The sequence below is a fragment of the Haliotis cracherodii genome, unplaced genomic scaffold, assembly GCF_022045235.1.
Source record: "Haliotis cracherodii isolate W230 unplaced genomic scaffold, xgHalCrac1.p SCAF_4, whole genome shotgun sequence".
NCBI classification, from domain to species: Eukaryota; Metazoa; Mollusca; class Gastropoda; order Lepetellida; family Haliotidae; genus Haliotis; species Haliotis cracherodii.
Genome location: NW_027266297.1, coordinates 37,918,281 through 37,937,289, shown reverse-complemented (window position 1 = coordinate 37,937,289; position 19,009 = coordinate 37,918,281). Strand labels below are relative to the sequence as shown.

Sequence of the window (19,009 nt, the reverse complement as noted above, 5' to 3'; positions counted from 1 at the left end):
CGCCTCGATTCGCAGTGCAGAGTTGCGTCCCTTGAACATGCCAGAAACCTATGATTGTGGGTTCGAATCCCGGTTCGCCCCAATTATGTTTCTAGGTTTGTCAGCACCGTACCCGTTCACCGAAGTGGTAAACGTCTGAGACCTGCATCACTTCGGGTTTTCCTCCCACATTAAGCTGACACGCCGTGATATAACTGGAATGATGTTAAAAGCGGTGTTAAACCCAACTCACTCACTCTTTTCGAGGAGGGTCATGAAAAATACGCACAAGGTCATAATGACCGGTCCCTAGGTAAACAGTTATAAGCTACGTACATCAGCTGGGTCATCGGGCTTCGTCTACCAGACAATAACCAAGGATAAAAGGGCAGTCGTTTTGTACTGTCCATTTATCAGTGCAGGGCTATCCTCCCTTGAGCGCGTGGTATATAAATACACATCAAAGATATTCATTGTAATTAGATGACATTCAGTAACAGATTTGACACAATTATTTTACCCGAAACCGTGTAAATACTTCCTGGTCCTGAACACGATACGAAAACAGGTCATATTTGTTTTCCTGATTTAGCTGAGACTGCACTGTGTAGAGTTGCGCCCCTTTGACAAGACGGCAGTGAGTCTGTATAACGCTTTGTATAACGTCTTTCACTTATATTTCGGCGTGTCTGCTTGATGTAGGAGGAAAGCCCGAAGTGATGCGGGTCTTAGACGTTTATCTCTTCTGTGAAACCAACGAGCAATGATATGGTACTGAAACAACTTGAAACAATAAATGGGCGAATATGGGATTCGAACCGACGATCATAGGATTCTTGCACGCCTAAGTAACATAACTCTGCACATCGAATGATAGTTCATGACCGTTCAGGAATTAGTATAGTTGTATTTGCATATATGTATGTGTGGACGTATTTGTGTGCGTTGAATACACGTTATGAATGGCTTGAAACTTTGTATGCAGTTACAAGTAAAATTCTGACGATGCGCACGCATGAAGATTCATAGTTAACCTTGTACTGGGTGTAATTATACCATGTGCAGGCTAGGGCTGGTATCCCAATTCCCACAAATACCTTCAGCATCCAGTTGGGCAAAGCAAAAGCTGTAAAACACTGAAACCATTTTATAGGCTTTGTTCAGCATTAACCTGCCGCAGTGAAATCCAAAGAACATTTCAGAAAGACTCGTTAATATTGTACAGTCACGAACACTTAGAACAATACATTATTGTTCGTGCCTGTAGTGGGGTGGTTTTCTTTTGACGGACGGTGGACTTGCCAAACCTCAACTCAGTTCAGACTGACATCAATCAATTCCATTACTGATACCATCTTACTCCTGGTGAGACAGACATTAAACACGTTACTGATAATATCACAACCCTGTCTTCACTTCGAGGAAAATGCTGTCATGAGTAATACGCTCTGAAATTAACGATCTAGGCTTCAAGCGATTTTGTGAATGCGTTTATCCTAGGCGGCTCTTGTTGCTTTGTCAAGGTGGCTGTGCACACCTGTTGACGACAGGCGCAGTGGCGGCGTTCTGCTTCGGTAGCTTACATTACATGTGTCATCGAGTCGACAATCAGCGGACATGAAGCTCATGGCTTGTTACTCATCGTACAGGTCTCACGACTGGGAAATGTGTGTTTGATACTACTCCGGGTGTTGAATGGCCAGTCATGTTACCATGGACTGGTCTGCATGCTGGGTGTGTGTGATCCTTGTGTTAACTGGCGTGGACACGAGAACCCAGAGTAAAGAAGGTAGGAGAAACACACACTATGCACACACACACACACGAGAACACGCGTGAGAGGGGAGAAAGCGATGTTGGGATGGAAGGAGAGAGTGTGTGAGTGTGTTTGTGGTGTGTGTATGTTAGTGTGTGTGTATGTGAGCGAGAGAGAGAGCGAGAGAGTGAGTGAGAGAGAGAGAAGGGGAGGAGAGAGAGAGAGAGAGATACACATATCACACACACACGAGAACGCGCGAGAGAGGGGAGAAAGAGCGATATTTGAAAGGAGGGAGATAGTATGTATATGTGTGTGTGAGAAAGAGAGTGAGAGAGAGAGAGTGAGAGACAGAGAGAGAGAGAGAGCGAGAGAGTGAGTGAGAGAGAGAGAGAGAAGGGGGAGGAGAGAGAGAGAGATACACATATCACACACACATGAGAACGCGCGAGAGAGGGGAGAAAGAGCGACATTTGAAAGGAGGGAGATAGTATGTATATGTGTGTGTGAGAAAGAGAGTGAGAGAGAGAGAGAGAGAGAGAGAGAGAGAGAGAGAGAGAAAGAGACAGACAGAGAGAGACAGAGGCATCGTCATTCATTAGAATTCATGACACTTTTATTACACTGCACATTCTTTAAATTGAAATTAAAGAAAGCCGTAAACATTAAGCTGGTGTGTGTAATATCAATTTGTAATTGTATATACATACACAAGGTCCCAAATTGACTGAACCTGTGTTCATGTGTACGTTACTTCCTCCTTTCAGTAAGGAGGACGCCGCCATGCACGACCCGGGGCTGGCGGGTAACCCTTCTGTGACACACACTACATGTCTGACACACATTCCGACTGGGGTCACATGCTCCATGTACTCGTGTGTTGACAGACAGCAGTCAAACTGCAGCTGCTTCTATTGATTCCAGCCATTGCTAGATATCATCTGCTAACGAATCGATGTAGTTTCTCCAGGTATTATACGTAGATTAAACAGGAATGCAGACACCGCACCGCGTGGATGTGATAAATGTATTGACATGCATGAGTCTTACTCGCGTGGATGTGATAAATGTGTTGACATGCATGAGACTTACACAGGGGATGTGGTAAATGTATTGACATGCATGAGTCTTACTCGCGTGGATGTGGTAAATGTATTGACATACATGAGACTTACACAGGGGATGTGATAAATGTGTTGACATACATGAGACTTACACAGGGGATGTGGTAAATGTATTGACATACATGAGACTTACACAGGGGATGTGATAAATGTATTGACATACATGAGACTTACACAGGGGATGCGATAAATGTATTGACATACATGAGACTTACACAGGGGATGTGATACATGTATTGACATGCATGAGTCTTACACAGGGGATGTGATAAATGTATTGACATACATGAGACTTACACAGGGGATGTGATAAATGTGTTGACATACATGAGACTTACACAGGGGATGCGATAAATGTATTGACATACATGAGACTTACACAGGGGATGCGATAAATGTATTGACATACATGAGACTTACACAGGGGATATGATACATGTATTGACATGCATGAGACTTACACAGGGGATGTGATAAATATATTGACATGCATGAGACTTACACAGGGGATGTGATACATGTATTGACATACATCAGACTTACACAGGGGATGTAGTAAATGTATTGACATGCATGAGACTTACACAGGGGATGTGGTAAATGTATTGACATGCATGAGACTTACACAGGGGATGTGATAACTGTATTGACATGCATGAGACCTACACAGGGGATGTGATAAATGTATTGACATGCATGAGACTTACACAGGGGATGTGATACATGTATTGACATGCATGAGACATACACAGGGGATGTGATAAATGTATTGACATGCATGATACCTATGTATGGGGATGTGGTAAATGTATTAACATGCATGATACCTACACGTGGGGATGTGATAAATGTATTGACATGCATAAGACTTACACAAGGGATGTGATAAATGTATTGACATGCATGATACCTAATTGTGGGGATGTGACACATGTATTGACATGCATGATACCTAATTGTGGGGATGTGATAAATGTATTGACATGCATGATACCTAATTGTGGGGATGTGGTAAATGTATTGACATGCATGAGACCTACACGTGGGGATGTGATACATGTATTGACGTGCATGATACCTAAACGCGGGGATGTGGTAAATGTATTGACATGCATGATATCTGCATGTGGTGATGTGATGACATGTGTCAGATGTATTGAATTTTATGACACATGTACATGAATATGTGGTGAACACATTGACATGCATAACACATCCACGCGGGGCTAGATGCCGAATGTATACACGTTTATCAAACGGGATGTATGGAACTGTTCGCATTTACACCATAACCAAGGTATCATACTCGTGATGTCTTTGCTAAAATTTAACACTTACATTCAAATGAACATTCTTTAAAAATGCCGTTGACAGAAAATGACATTTACAGAAATGCAATCAGTTTCAGACTGCAAACCGGGTACATTTGGTTGGAGATGCCAGTTTTCCTGTGCATGTCGCTATGGATCCTGTGACGCTGCCACGGGCCACTGCGAGGCTGGCTGCCGTGCAGGGAGATATGGGTTTGGTTGTCAGTTAGGTAATATCAACTCATTATTACATAGATACTTAAACATCATTGATCGAAATCACATTCACACGGCACTTTTGACAGAGGTTTACAGACAATCAATAAATATTTTAATACAAATATTAATTTTCTGGAAATTATCATGAGGGATAATAAGTAATTTTGATATACTATTTAACGCAGATAATTCGTAAATAGATTTGAGAAAATATAGAAATAATACAAAATAACTGCCATGACATTTAACATTATTTTGATCATTACCTTACATTGTTTGCGGAGGTCGGGTAGCCTTGAGGTTAAAGCGTTCGCTCTTCACGCCGAAGGCCCGGATTCGATTTCCACATGGCTACAATGTGTGAAGCCCATTTCTGGTGCCCCCCGCCGTGATATTGCTTGAGTATTGCTGAAAGCAGCGTAAAACCATACTCACTCAATCACCCATCTTACACCATCCTAATGCCATTACGATCAATTTGAATCTTGCGTCTCGGTGGACTACCAACTTTTAAAATAACTCCTGGGATATGTTCTGAAAAAAAAAATGTTCCAGAAAATGCTGGAAGAGATGTTTGGCCTAACAAACATTCAACAAAACCAGGCCACTTGACATGCAGCATGTTCTGATTCTAATTGTGGGTTGCTAAAAAATGTTTGGCGACCTCTTACAGAGAGGAATATGTATGAACAAATATTCGGTTCTATATCAATAACCCTAGAACTAGCTACCCCAAAATCCTACCCTACCCCAAACTACCGGATATTTAATGGCCGGTCAACCCTGTTGATTCTACAGCTTCTCTATACCACCTAAAGATATTAAATTGAATCTCCGAATCCGCAGATGCTACATGCATGTCTGACCGCTATGGCGTTAACTACACCGGAGATGTCGACTCTGCCAGCAGCGGAAAGACGTGTTTGCCGTGGTCTGATGCCTATGTCGCACAACAAGGCTACACTAAAGAAGATTTCCCCATAGGCGATGTGCCCGAGAACTACTGCAGAAACCCAAGAACCGCCCACGGGAACTATGCAGTACAGCCATGGTGCTACATTGCAAACGGCGCTGCCAGATCCTTTGCTGTTTGTGATCTCATCATCATGTGTGGTAAGACATTGCTGGTGCGATTTCTGATTTTGAAAAAATGTACAATTAACCTATATAATTTTAATTTTGTTAATGTCAAAAGACGACGAACATCAGCCATTATGTGATTTATATATCTCATCGTCATCGAGTGAGTGAGTTGTCTTTAACGCCGCTTTGAACAGTTATAATAGGTACTGTTTGTTGGATGTGGGTTTAAACAGGGAGCACAGTGCTTTCAATGCAAATTAATATAGCCGGTTGGCTAACGAAACTTGGCATTTTGCATGAGGGGCACGGGTGGCCCAGTCGTCTAAGGCCCCGCAAATCGCTGTGCAGAGTTACGTCCCTTGGGCACGCCAGAAACCTATGATTGTGGGTTCGAATCCCGGTTCGCCCCGATTATGTTTGTATGATTGTGACCTGCATCACTTTCCTCCCACATTAAAACTGACACGCCGTGATATAACAGGAACACTGTTAAAAGAGGCGCTAAACCCAACCCACTCACTCACTGTAAATCGGGACTTGACCCTCTGGGAGCGGCTTGTCAGGTTGGCTGGCTGCATCGCCTCCAAGATTACTTAGAAGCTGACGGATGACCAGGTGGTCACAATTGTATGGATAACTACTTCTTTTTTCTATCGAGTCTTGCTTGACAACGGTATACAGATCTATACCGAAACGTCGCTTTCAATATATTAAAGAAGTTGTTATCCATAAAATTGTGTCCACTTGGTCATTACTGTTCTACGATGAAGTGTTATATTAAGATCACTGAATAAAGTGGTGTGGACCTACTGATGGACTTCTGTATTTGAAGGACAGATATCCATCACAAACAGCCCGGGATACAGTATTTTCATTTATATAATGACGTGTCAGTCTTGTGATATACAGTACGATTACAGGTCTTCCGACAAAATATGCCAGTAGCCCATGTTTGTTGCAAGAGGTTACAATGTTTAACATGGCTGATTGTGGGTCGTTACTGATGTGGACGACCACTGGTTGGCCGTGATGAGCTATTGATGGGCTGCTGTCACGCAGAAAGCCCTTGTTCGAATCCCTGTCTGTCTAAAACTAAAACCATTTTTAGCGTCTCCTGATGACTACCACAACCGTGTCATAAAATAAATGCCATTTTATAGATGTGATATAGATGTGTATTTGGGGTACGATAACATGTATCAAGTCAGCGAGCGTGACAACCAGATCCCGCCTCTTACGACAAGCATGGTCGCCTTTTACGGCAAGCATGGGTTGGTGAAGACCTATTCTAACCCGGATCTTCACGGGTCGTCGGGGAGATGTGTTAAGCTAGATACCAGCATTATTGCTAGTGGTAAAAGGCGATATTTCATTAGGCGTTACAGTCATGCAAGACTATGCACAAACTGGTTTTCCACAAAAGCAATAATGGACACATTTTGTTTTTCTTTGTAGAGTGTCCAGTGGGCCTGTTTGGCCGGGCGTGTGAATCGTTCTGTCACTGCACGGATGCCAAGAACAGTTGTGACAAAGTCACTGGCTTATGTGAGTCGGGATGTGCCGCTGGCTGGATAGGGATTGGCTGTCAAACAGGTCAGTCATTCCACGAACAACTCTTAAACATTGAGTGCATAGAAACATGAAAGTTGAATCGGTAACATGTACTTGGATGAACCATGCATTTTTACATGTTTTTAAATACACATGCTTATGATGTAGTTTGACTCGTACAATGAACTCTGCAACTTCTACATGCAAGAGTGAGTGAGTGAGTGAGTAAGTGAGTATGGTTTTACGCCACTTTTAGCAATATTCCAGCAATATCACGGCGGGGGACACCAGAAATGGGCTTCACACATTGTACCCATGTTGGGGAATCGAACCCGGGTCTTCGGCGTGACGAGCGAACGCTTTAACCACTAGGCTACCCGACCGCCCCTTACATGCAAGAAGCTTGTGTGGCTGTGCTATCGGCTGTGCCGCCATTTAGAACACCTGGTGTCATCACTGAATTTCAGTGATCTATTGATATAATTTTCACCACTGATTTGCCTTTTATGTCTACTGGAATCTGTTCGGCAGATATCGAGACTAATTATTCTCTGGCCTTGACGTTTTGTTTAAATTAGCAGTGAGTGAGTGTGGTTTTACGCCGCTTTTAGCAATATTCCAGCAATATCACGGCAAGGGTATCCCCGTGTGGGGAATCGAATCCGGGTATTCGGCGTGATGAGCGAACGCTTTAACCACTAGGCTATCCCGTCGCTCTCATCAAATAGAGCTGACTCATGGTCTTATATATACATAATTCTACATTGATATATTTGTGTTTGCAGAATGTGCCCATGGGAAGTTTGGTGTTGGGTGTTCAGAGACGTGTGGGCGCTGCTATGGAGACCCGTGCGACCACGCGACCGGGGAATGTCCTGGTGGTTGTACGGAAGGCCATCAGGGACAGAAGTGTCTTCAAGGTGAGTTCTATACTACAGAGAATATAGTCTCCGCTTCTGGTTTAAGTCTCTAAAATTTATACTTTTGGAATAGAAATTAGAAAAATTACCACTAAAGTACGGACTGAAACGTCGGGAAAATAGAAATGATGATATCTTACTGCTTTGGGGATTATGCTTGTAGCTTTTGTTCTGGGATACGAGACATTGGTGGGTATGTAGCAAACCCATCTGTCACAAATACATGCAAAGGTAAGTCATTTTTTTCACCTGAAAAAAATACAAACCACAGGGACATTTAATACAAGTTAAAAGCGGGAATAGCATAGGGCATAATTTTGGTCACTGGTGCGTCAAATTTAGACATGTCCTCCATAATCTACAATAAAACGTTTTGAAAGCCTTACTGAAGCTTTACTTAGGCTTTGACCAGGGGCGGAGTGGGCAAGCGGTCTAAAGCGCCAGGCTACCAAGCGCAAGGTGTTGAAATCGTTTTGTCTTTTTCAGGCTATGGGGTGGCAGCGCGATTCGCTGTGCAGAGTTGCGTCCCTTGAACATGCCAGAAACCTATGATTGTGGGTTCGAATCCTGGTTCGCCCCGATTATGTTTCTAGGTTTGTCAGCACCATACCCGTACTCGTGGGTTTCACCGAAGTGGTAAACGTCTGAGACCTGCATCACTTCGGGCTTTCCACCCACATTAAGCTGACACGCCGTGACATAACTGGAATATTGTTAAAAGCGGCGTTTAACCCAACTCACTCACTCACTCACTCAGCCTATGGACCAACAATGGTTACAGGGCTTTACGGTATTGTCACTAGGGGCTGCTGGAATATTGATCTTCATAAAGTGAAAGTAGACGTTTGCAAACTTGAATTCATCCCTTGTCATACAGTCTGGTGACTATTTTTGGTCACCCAGTATCTTTATACATATATCTGAACATGAAACAGATAGGGCGATGTTACTGGTCTCTTTTATTGCTCAGGGAGGACAATCAGTGGGAGGATTTGATGTTTGACTATTATTAAACGATATCAGATTGCCGATATACCTCAAGCCCGAGATACCTTGAGGGGAACACAAGTGGTGATGCTTTCTTCTGGCCAAAGTGTCCCATCCCAACATTTCACATAGATGTTATAATCATATTCATGTATATTTTAAAATCCAGTTGAATTAACTTTTATAAATGAATTTACAATAATGATTTCAAAAGTGTAACTATAATGAAATACTTTGAAAACCCATAATCCATTTACCTGAAAAGATCAATCTCCAAGATCCTTGCTCAAGTCCATCTCCATATACATCGAATGAGATTCGAACCCGTACAACATTGTAATGTTTAAATTAGCTCATGCCGGCCTAATTACTCAGAACAATGTAACTTGATTTTTGTGGCCATTTTGCCAAATATTGCAAATAAATCGAATATGTATCGTATTTTGCATGTAATTGAGCCTTTCAATAGTAAGTGAGTGAGTGAGTTGGCCTTAATGCCGCTTTTAACAATATTCCAGTTATATCGCGGCGTGTCAGCTTAATGTGGGAGGAAAGTGATGCAGGTCACAGACGTTTACCACTTTGGTGAAACCCACGAGCACGGGTATGGTGCTGACAAACCTAAAAAACATAATAGGGGCGAACCGGGATACTAACCAACAATCATAGGTTTCTGGCGTGCCCAAGGGACGCAACTCTGCACAGCGAATTGCGGCGCCTTAGACGACTGGGCCACCCGTGCCTCCCTTCAATACCCCTGCTTGGATTTGCACGCGTCCAGGGTATATACTATCGTCACGCTGGTCTATGTTTTCACATCGCAGTTTTTTATCTGTCTCCAACATTATGTAACAGATAAGCCATCGCTCAGTAAGCCTTTCGATCCGTGATCATGAAGATCCGGGGTAGAATAGTTCTTCAGTAATCCATGCTTGTCGTGAAAAGCGACTAACAGCATCGGGTGGTCAGGCTGGCTGACTTGGTTGATACATGTCATCGAATCCCAATTACGTAGATCTATGCTCGTGATGTCAATCACTAGATTGTTTGATCCAGACTCAATTATGCACAGACCGCCGTCATATAGCTGGAAAATTTAAGTGCGGCGTTAAACAACAAACAAACAAAGAAACAAATCATTCATTCAGAATAATGACATTCAACATACTCGGTTGTATACCTGGAGTTTTCTTTCTTCAGAATGTCCACCCGGCTGGTATGGCCGGAATTGCAGCAGGAAGTGTGGGAATTGTTCTCACGAAGAACCGTGTCATATGAAGACTGGCGTGTGTTTCCGGGGTTGCGGAGATGGTTACTTGGGAGAACACTGCGTACAGAGTAAGCTGGTTTCCTGTCCCTTGACATGAAGAAGCGCGACATACTATGTAAAATTATTATTGCCCGAAGGAATTTCGAAATGTAATACCTTATCGAACATATTGTGCTGAGAAATACACCTTGGAGAGGTCCTGAATGTGCCGGTACTGCGTTCCCCGATCAACACGCAAGCAGACGCACGCACGCACAGACAGACGCACACGCACACAAAGACACGCTCACACACAGACACAGAGAAACACGCACACACAGAATCACGTACACGCACACACACGCGCGCACACAGAGACAGGGAGAGACACACACACAGACACGCACGTACACACACACAGAGACATGCACGCAGACACACACAGACACAGAGACACTCACACGCACGCAAAGAGACACGCACGCAGGCACACGCACGCACGCACGCACGCACGCGCACACACACAAAGGCACTTGTGTATGGACACTCATTAACTGGACTTGACACACTGTTACTATTGCAGCATGTCCTTCGGGAAGATACGGACGCGAGTGTGCGCATGTCTGTAATGACTGCCCTGTGAACGCCTGGTGTCATCACGTGACTGGCGAGTGCATCAGTACGCCCGAAGCCCATGCAGCTAGCGCATCAACAACGTTGCTGATACCGATCATAGTCGTATCGGTCATAGTATTGGCTGCTCTCTTGATCGCATTCTTCTGGTAAGTGAGGGGCGATAGGGCGGTATAGTCGCTACATCGACAACACGGGTTCGATTCCCAACATTGGTACACTATGTGAAGTCCAATTTTATATGTCTAGGCCGTAGTATTAATGAAATATTGCAATGAGCGGCGCAAAATCACACTCACTCTGGTACGTAAAACAACAAAATCGCCATTGCATGAAAGAAACTTAGAAGCTGACGGATGACAAAGTCGGCACAAATTATGAGAGAGGAGAGAGAGAGAGAGAGAGAGAGAGAAGAGAGAGATTTCTAAAAGATGCGTCACTTCAACTTTGTCCCTGGTAAAGATCCAGGTTAGAATTTGTCTTGCTCAACCCATGCCCATCGTAAGAGGCAATCTGTTGGTCAGTTTCGCTGATTTGGGTGTTGCATTGATGCTCATGATGTCAATCACTGGATAATCTGGTCCGGATTCGATAAATTTCAGACCGCCGTCATCTGGCTGGAATATTGCTGAGTGTGGCGTTAAGCAACACCCGAAATTCAACTTGGTTCCTACAGTAAACCGACAGCTATTATATATAGTTATGGAATGTCTGGTCGTTATCAGTATTTTCAAACCTAGTTTAATCCTTAACTTTTACCCCTGATCCTCCAGTGTTATATGGATCCGCAAGAGAGTGTGCACGACAAGGGAGGTAATACCTGTGCAGGAGGACAGTACCGGGATGACCACGCCTGCGGAAGACGTTGCGTTGCTGTCTGTGTGAGTAACTTCGTCGTCTACATGTTTATTTAAAATTACTTGGTTAACGAAACTATTTTAAATATTTTGGTGCAGGAAATAAGCAGTAACTGTTTAAAGTGTTCTCTAACACATGGTCGGTAAGAGGAATGATGTTCTTTTAAAGACACATCCTGCTTGAAATATTGTTTTCCAAATTCTATCAATTGTATCGGTATAATACGGATTTATTAATCGAATAAGTGAATACTTTGACAGGAAAAAAGTCTATAGCTTTAATTCCATTTCTGTTAAATTTGGAAAGGGGCCAGTTATGAAGAATGAACCGCCTAATTAACACTGGGGCTACATCTTCATCAAAGGACAGTTTGTCATGTTATGCCTGATGTAGATAGGGTAATTCATACTCTACGGTACAAACATGCCATTAAGAGTAACAATGCCTTCTTTCGCCTATTAATGGTTATACCCAAAATAGGTCGTAAGTTTTAATCTATACCCAATAGTTGTATCGTTTGTTTGCCCGCCAGTGCGAACACCAGTTACTTTATGACACACAATGTGGTCACATTATGAAAGGACCCGTGAAGATCCGGGTTAGAATAGGCCTTCAGCAACTCATGTTTGCTGTAAAAGGCGACTATGCTTGTCGCAAGAGGCGACTTACGGGATCCGTGGGTCATGCTCAAGTTCTTGGTTGATGCATGACATCACATCCCAATTCCATGGATCATTGCTCATGATGTTAATCACTGGTTTGTCTAGTCCATACTGGATTATTTACAGACTGCGGTTATAAAGCTGGAATATTACGAGTACGGCGTTAAACAACAAACAAACAAAATAGTATGAAAGTGCATTTGAAAGTGTTGTATTTTACGATGTCAGTTGATAGAAATATGCATAAATCTACTTTCGAAAATCTCTCACGTCAACAAAAGACATCATCTATGATGTGCAGGTTATGTGTATATTGTCGGGATAACAACATTGATATTGTTCCATGAATCTATGCATCACACACCCGTGCTCTCGTCAGGTGAACAATTGACTTGCCTTTGTATGTGTTTGTGACGGGTGCACCAGCGGGACAGGATACGTTCTCCTTTTCGCGAACACCTGGTATCAGCACGATAGTGATTAATAAACACATGCTCGTGATAGAGTGGGAAACGTACAATGGACTCAGATATTTCTCATTGATATGGACAGAATTTTGACGCTTTTATTCTATGTAAATATCAGGGGCGGTCGGGTAGCCTAGTGGTTGAAGCGTTCGCTCGTCACGCCGAATACCCGGATTCGATTCCCAACATGGGTACAATGTTTGAAGCCCATTTATGGTGTCCCCCGCCGTGATATTGCTGGAATATTGCTAAAAGCGGCGTAAAACCATACTCACTCACTCACTATGTAAATATCACAGTCGTCCATTTGACATGAAATCACGAGTGAGAAAAAGTAACGAGTTGAAATACAGAGCAGATTGAAACTAGTTTTTGGTGTCACAGGCGGTGTATATAGTTTATATCAATGTTACCATGACAACAGATCTGTTGACAAGCGAGAGGACCCCGAGGGTGAGGCGGATGTACAGCGCTTGACAGATGACGTCAATCACAACGAAAGCTGCGCTTGATCAGATGAGATCACAAAGACCTGGCTTCAACAAACAAACACATAAGGTTTTATGCGAATTGTGCGAGTGGTGGGTACTAACGATAGGGTAGGACATGCTCATCCTTTTCGCGAACACCTGTTTCATCGCAGTGATTACGCCTAAAGATTGCGCCTTTTTGGGTAGATAATTGAAATTGAATATTCCCTGTGTTGATGTTGTATATATGCTGCTGAGTCAGTGAGCACAGTGTTTGTTATTTCCTCTTGTTTTGATACCCGCCGTCTTCATGCCGTGAGCACCACGTGGCATCTAGGCCTCACGCCTAGAGTTCATATTTTACAATGGCAATATTTCAGCCAAATAGTGACTCTTAATGGTTGATATTGTTTATATCAATTATGTTCATTTTACGTTTTACACCGGCGTATTGTATGTTTTATCCGACTATCCATTTCTTTCCCAATCCTCAACCTTATTGAAAATGAGGCAAGATTTATTATTTTTTTGTTTTTTTACTGTGTTTTCTGTGAAAGATCATGATCGGTGGATGGGAACAATTAGAAAAAACATCACAGATTTACTTGTTCCTGAAGCATTATCTGAGAATGTTACAATGTAAGCAGCCATGGTGAAGTTTGTTTCACTAGTCTTGCAGTTTAACATGTTTGCATTCGCCGGAATAAAAATAGTGCTTATCAATTTTTACTCCCCCCTCATTCATGATTTTACGGTCGGCGCAAATCCGAAAAACATATTTTTCAGTTAGATGTCTGTCCTGTATTGAAATGTGACTTGTTTCTTTTCCTGTTTTATGGCGCTTCCGACCAACTTTTCATCGCGGGTCACTATACGTAAAGGGTTGCCCTAAAACTGCAACAGCAGCCAGGGCGCCAGTGCTGCAGAACACGCTGATTTGACGGACAGCTGGTGTCACGTGTACAGTAAATTGTTTGTGATGAAATCAGTTTCTTTTTGTATTAGTCGCAAGTGAATCTGATTTACGAGTTCACGATTGCTACAGTATTAACGCGTACGTTACATGCAACATGGTTACAATTTTGAATATTTTAATCCTTCATATCATTGCGCATAGAGGTATTGTAATAAAAGAGCTAGGCCTGAACAAATTGGCAGCCTTAGTAAGGACTCTTCAAGTTGTGTATAACCCCACTGTGTTATCTCATCAACTTGTAGGGTGTTTGAATTTTGCAGTTAATGATTTCTTCATTACACAGAGACAATGTCCCAGTTCCAAGAACAACGTCTTGACCTTCATTTGAACTTGGCCCAAAGCGTGCAGAATAATGATCCTTTAACGCTTAGGGATCGATTTTGAATATTTGTGATCAATTATGCATTGCATTGAACATACAATGCCATTTAGAAAGTGGGAAAACACCCGTCCGGGATTCGCGCCCGCACTGACGCTGACTTTGTGTGCTGGCGATTAGGTGCCTCGCTCTGGCAGTGTGGTTTCGAATCCCGGGCGTGACTCAACCCAAAGAATCTGTACATGACGAAATATAACAATTGTTATATTCATTGTATCATTTTTGGATACCTTAATTGTTAAACGTCGGTTTCTATAACGGCATTGTCACGTGTGTGTTCGTCGCACATCATTGTAAGGAATGGCAGCTTCCTCATTCACGTTGTCATCGTTGACGTTGTTGCTGATATCATCTGACATGTTATTGCCTTCCCCGCCATGTTGCATTTACAAATATGTTATGTTGTTTCTTTGCGCATACTGGAATGCCAAAAACAAAACACACGCAACACACTGCCTAAACAACACGTACCTGAATGTTGAGTGCCTTAATGATGTAACCCCGCAGACCTGAATAAATATTTTGTAAACGATGTGTGTTTTTGTGATTGTTATCGTCCAGCCTCCTCCCGCTTCCAACAGAGACATCTAATGTATGTAAGCAGCCGGCATTGTCCGTAACATGGTATGGTAATGTAGATCTAGTTGTGCCTATACGGTGCCTAATTAACGTAAAACATGACATATTATGATTTACACATTTGCTGTTTTTAAACTTATTTATGTCGACGTCACAAACAACACATTTCTAAATATACTACTACTACTACGACAACTACTACTACTACTACTACTACTACTTCTACTACTACTACTTGTTTGTTAACGCTGCATTCGGTATTATTTCTTTTGTATAACGGTGGCCAGTAAATACACGTGTATGGACCTGGCAATCCAGTGATTGATACTGTGTGGAAGTTATGTACGGGCTTTAAAGTGATGGCGTGAGTGAGTGAGTTGGATTTATCGCCGCTTTGAAAAGTATTCGGCTTATGCCATGTCGTGTCAGCTTAACGTGGAGCGAAAAATGCAGGTCTCCGACGTATACCTCTTTGGTGACATTCACAAGTACGGACATAGTGCCTGACAAACCTAGAAACATAATTGGGGCGAACTGGGATTCGAACATCCAATCATAGGTTGCTGGCGTGCCCAAGGGACGCAACTCTGCACAGCGAATTGCGGTGCCTATTATCTTTAAGAATGTATTACGTCATGATGAGAGTTGGGGAGCCGTAGTAGTTGGCTTCTTGACTTCATACCACTGAATATATGTGGCATTCAAATATTGCTGATAAAAGTATATGTATAATCCAGCACAGCACATGTGTCATATCGCACCAATTCACACTCTAAGCATGCAGGGCGAGGGAATGTTTATATTGCAGCCATACTTTTCCTTGCCGGTTCCTACTCCTACCCCTTCTACCCAACCCCACCTCTTTCCCTCCACAACCACTAAGCCTACCCCAGCCCTCCCCACCCCTACCACATCCCACCTCTATCCCTCCACTACCACTACCCCTACCCCAGCCCTACCACCCCCACCTCTATCCCTCCACTACCACTACCCCTACCCCAGCCCTCCCCTTCTCCACCTCATCCCACCTCTATCCCTCCACTACCACTACCCCTACCCCAGCCCTACCACCCCCACCTCATCCCACCTCTATCCCTCTACTACCACTACCCCTACCCCATCCCTCCCCACCCCCGCCTCATCCCACCTCTATCCCTCAACTACCACTACCCCAGCCCTCCCCACCCCACCTCATCCCACCTCTATCCCTCCACTACCACTACCCCTACCCCATCCCTCCCCACCCCACCTCATCCCACCTCTATCCCTCCACTACCACTACCCCAGCCCTCCCCACCCCACCTCATCCCACCTCTATCCCTCCACTACCACTAAGCCTACCCCATCCCTCCCCACCCCCGCCTCATCCCACCTCTATCCCTCCACTACCACTACCCCAGCCCTCCCCACCCCCGCCTCATCCCACCTCTATCCCTCCACTACCACTACCCCTACCCCATCCCTCCCCACCCCCGCCTCATCCCACCTCCATCCCTCCACTACCACTACCCCAGCCCTCCCCACCCCACCTCATCCCACCTCTATCCCTCCACTACCACTAAGCCTACCCCATCCCTCCCCACCCCCGCCTCATCCCACCTCTATCCCTCAACTACCACTACCCCAGCCCTCCCCACCCCACCTCATCCCACCTCTATCCCTCCACTACCACTACCCCTACCCCATCCCTCCCCACCCCACCTCATCCCACCTCTATCCCTCCACTACCACTACCCCAGCCCTCCCCACCCCACCTCATCCCACCTCTATCCCTCCACTACCACTAAGCCTACCCCATCCCTCCCCACCCCCGCCTCATCCCACCTCTATCCCTCCACTACCACTACCCCAGCCCTCCCCACCCCCGCCTCATCCCACCTCTATCCCTCCACTACCACTACCCCTACCCCATCCCTCCCCACCCCCGCCTCATCCCACCTCCATCCCTCCACTACCACTACCCCAGCCCTCCCCACCCCACCTCATCCCACCTCTATCCCTCCACTACCACTAAGCCTACCCCATCCCTCCCCACCCCCGCCTCATCCCACCTCTATCCCTCAACTACCACTACCCCAGCCCTCCCCACCCCACCTCATCCCACCTCTATCCCTCCACTACCACTACCCCTACCCCATCCCTCCCCACCCCACCTCATCCCACCTCTATCCCTCCACTACCACTACCCCAGCCCTCCCCACCCCACCTCATCCCACCTCTATCCCTCCACTACCACTAAGCCTACCCCATCCCTCCCCACCCCCGCCTCATCCCACCTCTATCCCTCCACTACCACTACCCCAGCCCTCCCCACCCCCGCCTCATCCCACCTCTATCCCTCCACTACCACTACCCCTACCCCATCCCTCCCCACCCCCGCCTCATCCCACCTCCATCCCTCCACTACCACTACCCCAGCCCTCCCCACCCCACCTCATCCCACCTCTATCCCTCCACTACCACTAAGCCTACCCCATCCCTCCCCACCCCCGCCTCATCCCACCTCTATCCCTGCACTACCACTACCCCTACCCCAGCCCTCCCCACCCCACCTCATCCCACCTCTATCCCTCCACTACCACTACCCCTACCCCAGCCCTCCCCACCCCACCTCATCCCACCTCTATCCCTCCACTACCACTACCCCAGCCCTCCCCACCCCACCTCATCCCACCTCTATCCCTCCACTACCACTACCCCAGCCCTCCCCACCCCCGCCTCATCCCACCTCTATCCCTCCACTACCACTACCCCAGCCCTCCCTACCCCACCTCATCCCACCTCTATCCCTCCACTACCACTACCCCTACCCCATCCCTCCCCACCCCACCTCATCCCACCTCTATCCCTCCACTACCACTACCCCAGCCCTCCCCACCCCACCTCATCCCACCTCTATCCCTCCACTACCACTAAGCCTACCCCAGCCCTCCCCACCCCACCTCATCCCACCTCTATCCCTCCACTACCACTACCCCAGCCCTCCCCACCCCACCTCTATCCCTCCACTACCACTACCCCTACCCCATCCCTCCCCACCCCACCTCATCCCACCTCTATCCCTCCACTACCACTACCCCAGCCCTCCCCACCCCACCTCATCCCACCTCTATCCCTCCACTACCACTACCCCTACCCCATCCCTCCCCACCCCCGCCTCATCCCACCTCCATCCCTCCACTACCACTACCCCAGCCCTCCCCACCCCACCTCATCCCACCTCTATCCCTCCACTACCACTACCCCAGCCCTCCCCACCCCACCTCATCCCACCTCTATCCCTCCACTACCACTACCCCTACCCCATCCCTCCCCACCCCGGCCTCATCCCACCTCTATCCCTCCACTACCACTAAGCCTACCCCAGCCCTCCCCACCCCACCTCATCCCACCTCTATCCCTCCACTACCACTACCCCAGCCCTCCCCACCCCACCTCATCCCACCTCTATCCCTCCACTACCACTACCCCTACCCCATCCCTCCCCACCCCGCCTCATCCCACCTCCATCCCTCCACTACCACTACCCCAGCCCTCCCCACCCCACCTCATCCCACCTCTATCCCTCCACTACCACTAAGCCTACCCCATCCCTCCCCACCCCCGCCTCATCCCACCTCTATCCCTCCACTACCACTACCCCTACCCCAGCCCTCCCCGTCCCCACCTCATCCCACCTCTATCCCTCCACTACCCCAGCCCTACCACTACCACTACCACTACCCCTTACCCTAACCCTAATGACAGAATGGATTCCCGTGTATGAGATACAGGATGGTGAGATTAAAATATATTTCCCTTAATATC

At 46.0% G+C, this 19,009-nt stretch overlaps 1 protein-coding gene across 2 annotated transcripts; it reads left to right on the top strand.

Annotated features, from left to right (window-relative positions):
• Positions 1 to 1,516: 1,516 nt before the first annotated feature.
• On the top strand, positions 1,517 to 15,145 carry LOC139479949 (multiple epidermal growth factor-like domains protein 11). Of its 2 annotated transcripts, XM_071262895.1 has the most exons (10): positions 1,720 to 1,768; positions 2,503 to 2,705; positions 4,262 to 4,399; positions 5,235 to 5,501; positions 6,927 to 7,064; positions 7,808 to 7,942; positions 10,130 to 10,267; positions 10,762 to 10,960; positions 11,585 to 11,692; positions 13,223 to 15,145. In XM_071262895.1, exons 4-10 carry the CDS (start codon positions 5,246 to 5,248, stop codon positions 13,308 to 13,310), a joined length of 1,062 nt encoding a protein of 353 aa, XP_071118996.1. In that variant the 5' UTR covers positions 1,720 to 1,768; positions 2,503 to 2,705; positions 4,262 to 4,399; positions 5,235 to 5,245; the 3' UTR covers positions 13,311 to 15,145. The 2 variants fall into 2 exon arrangements, with proteins under 2 accessions (XP_071118995.1, XP_071118996.1); XM_071262894.1 differs by lacking the exon at positions 2,503 to 2,705 and having other exon boundaries at positions 1,517 to 1,768.
• Positions 15,146 to 19,009: the final 3,864 nt, after the last annotated feature.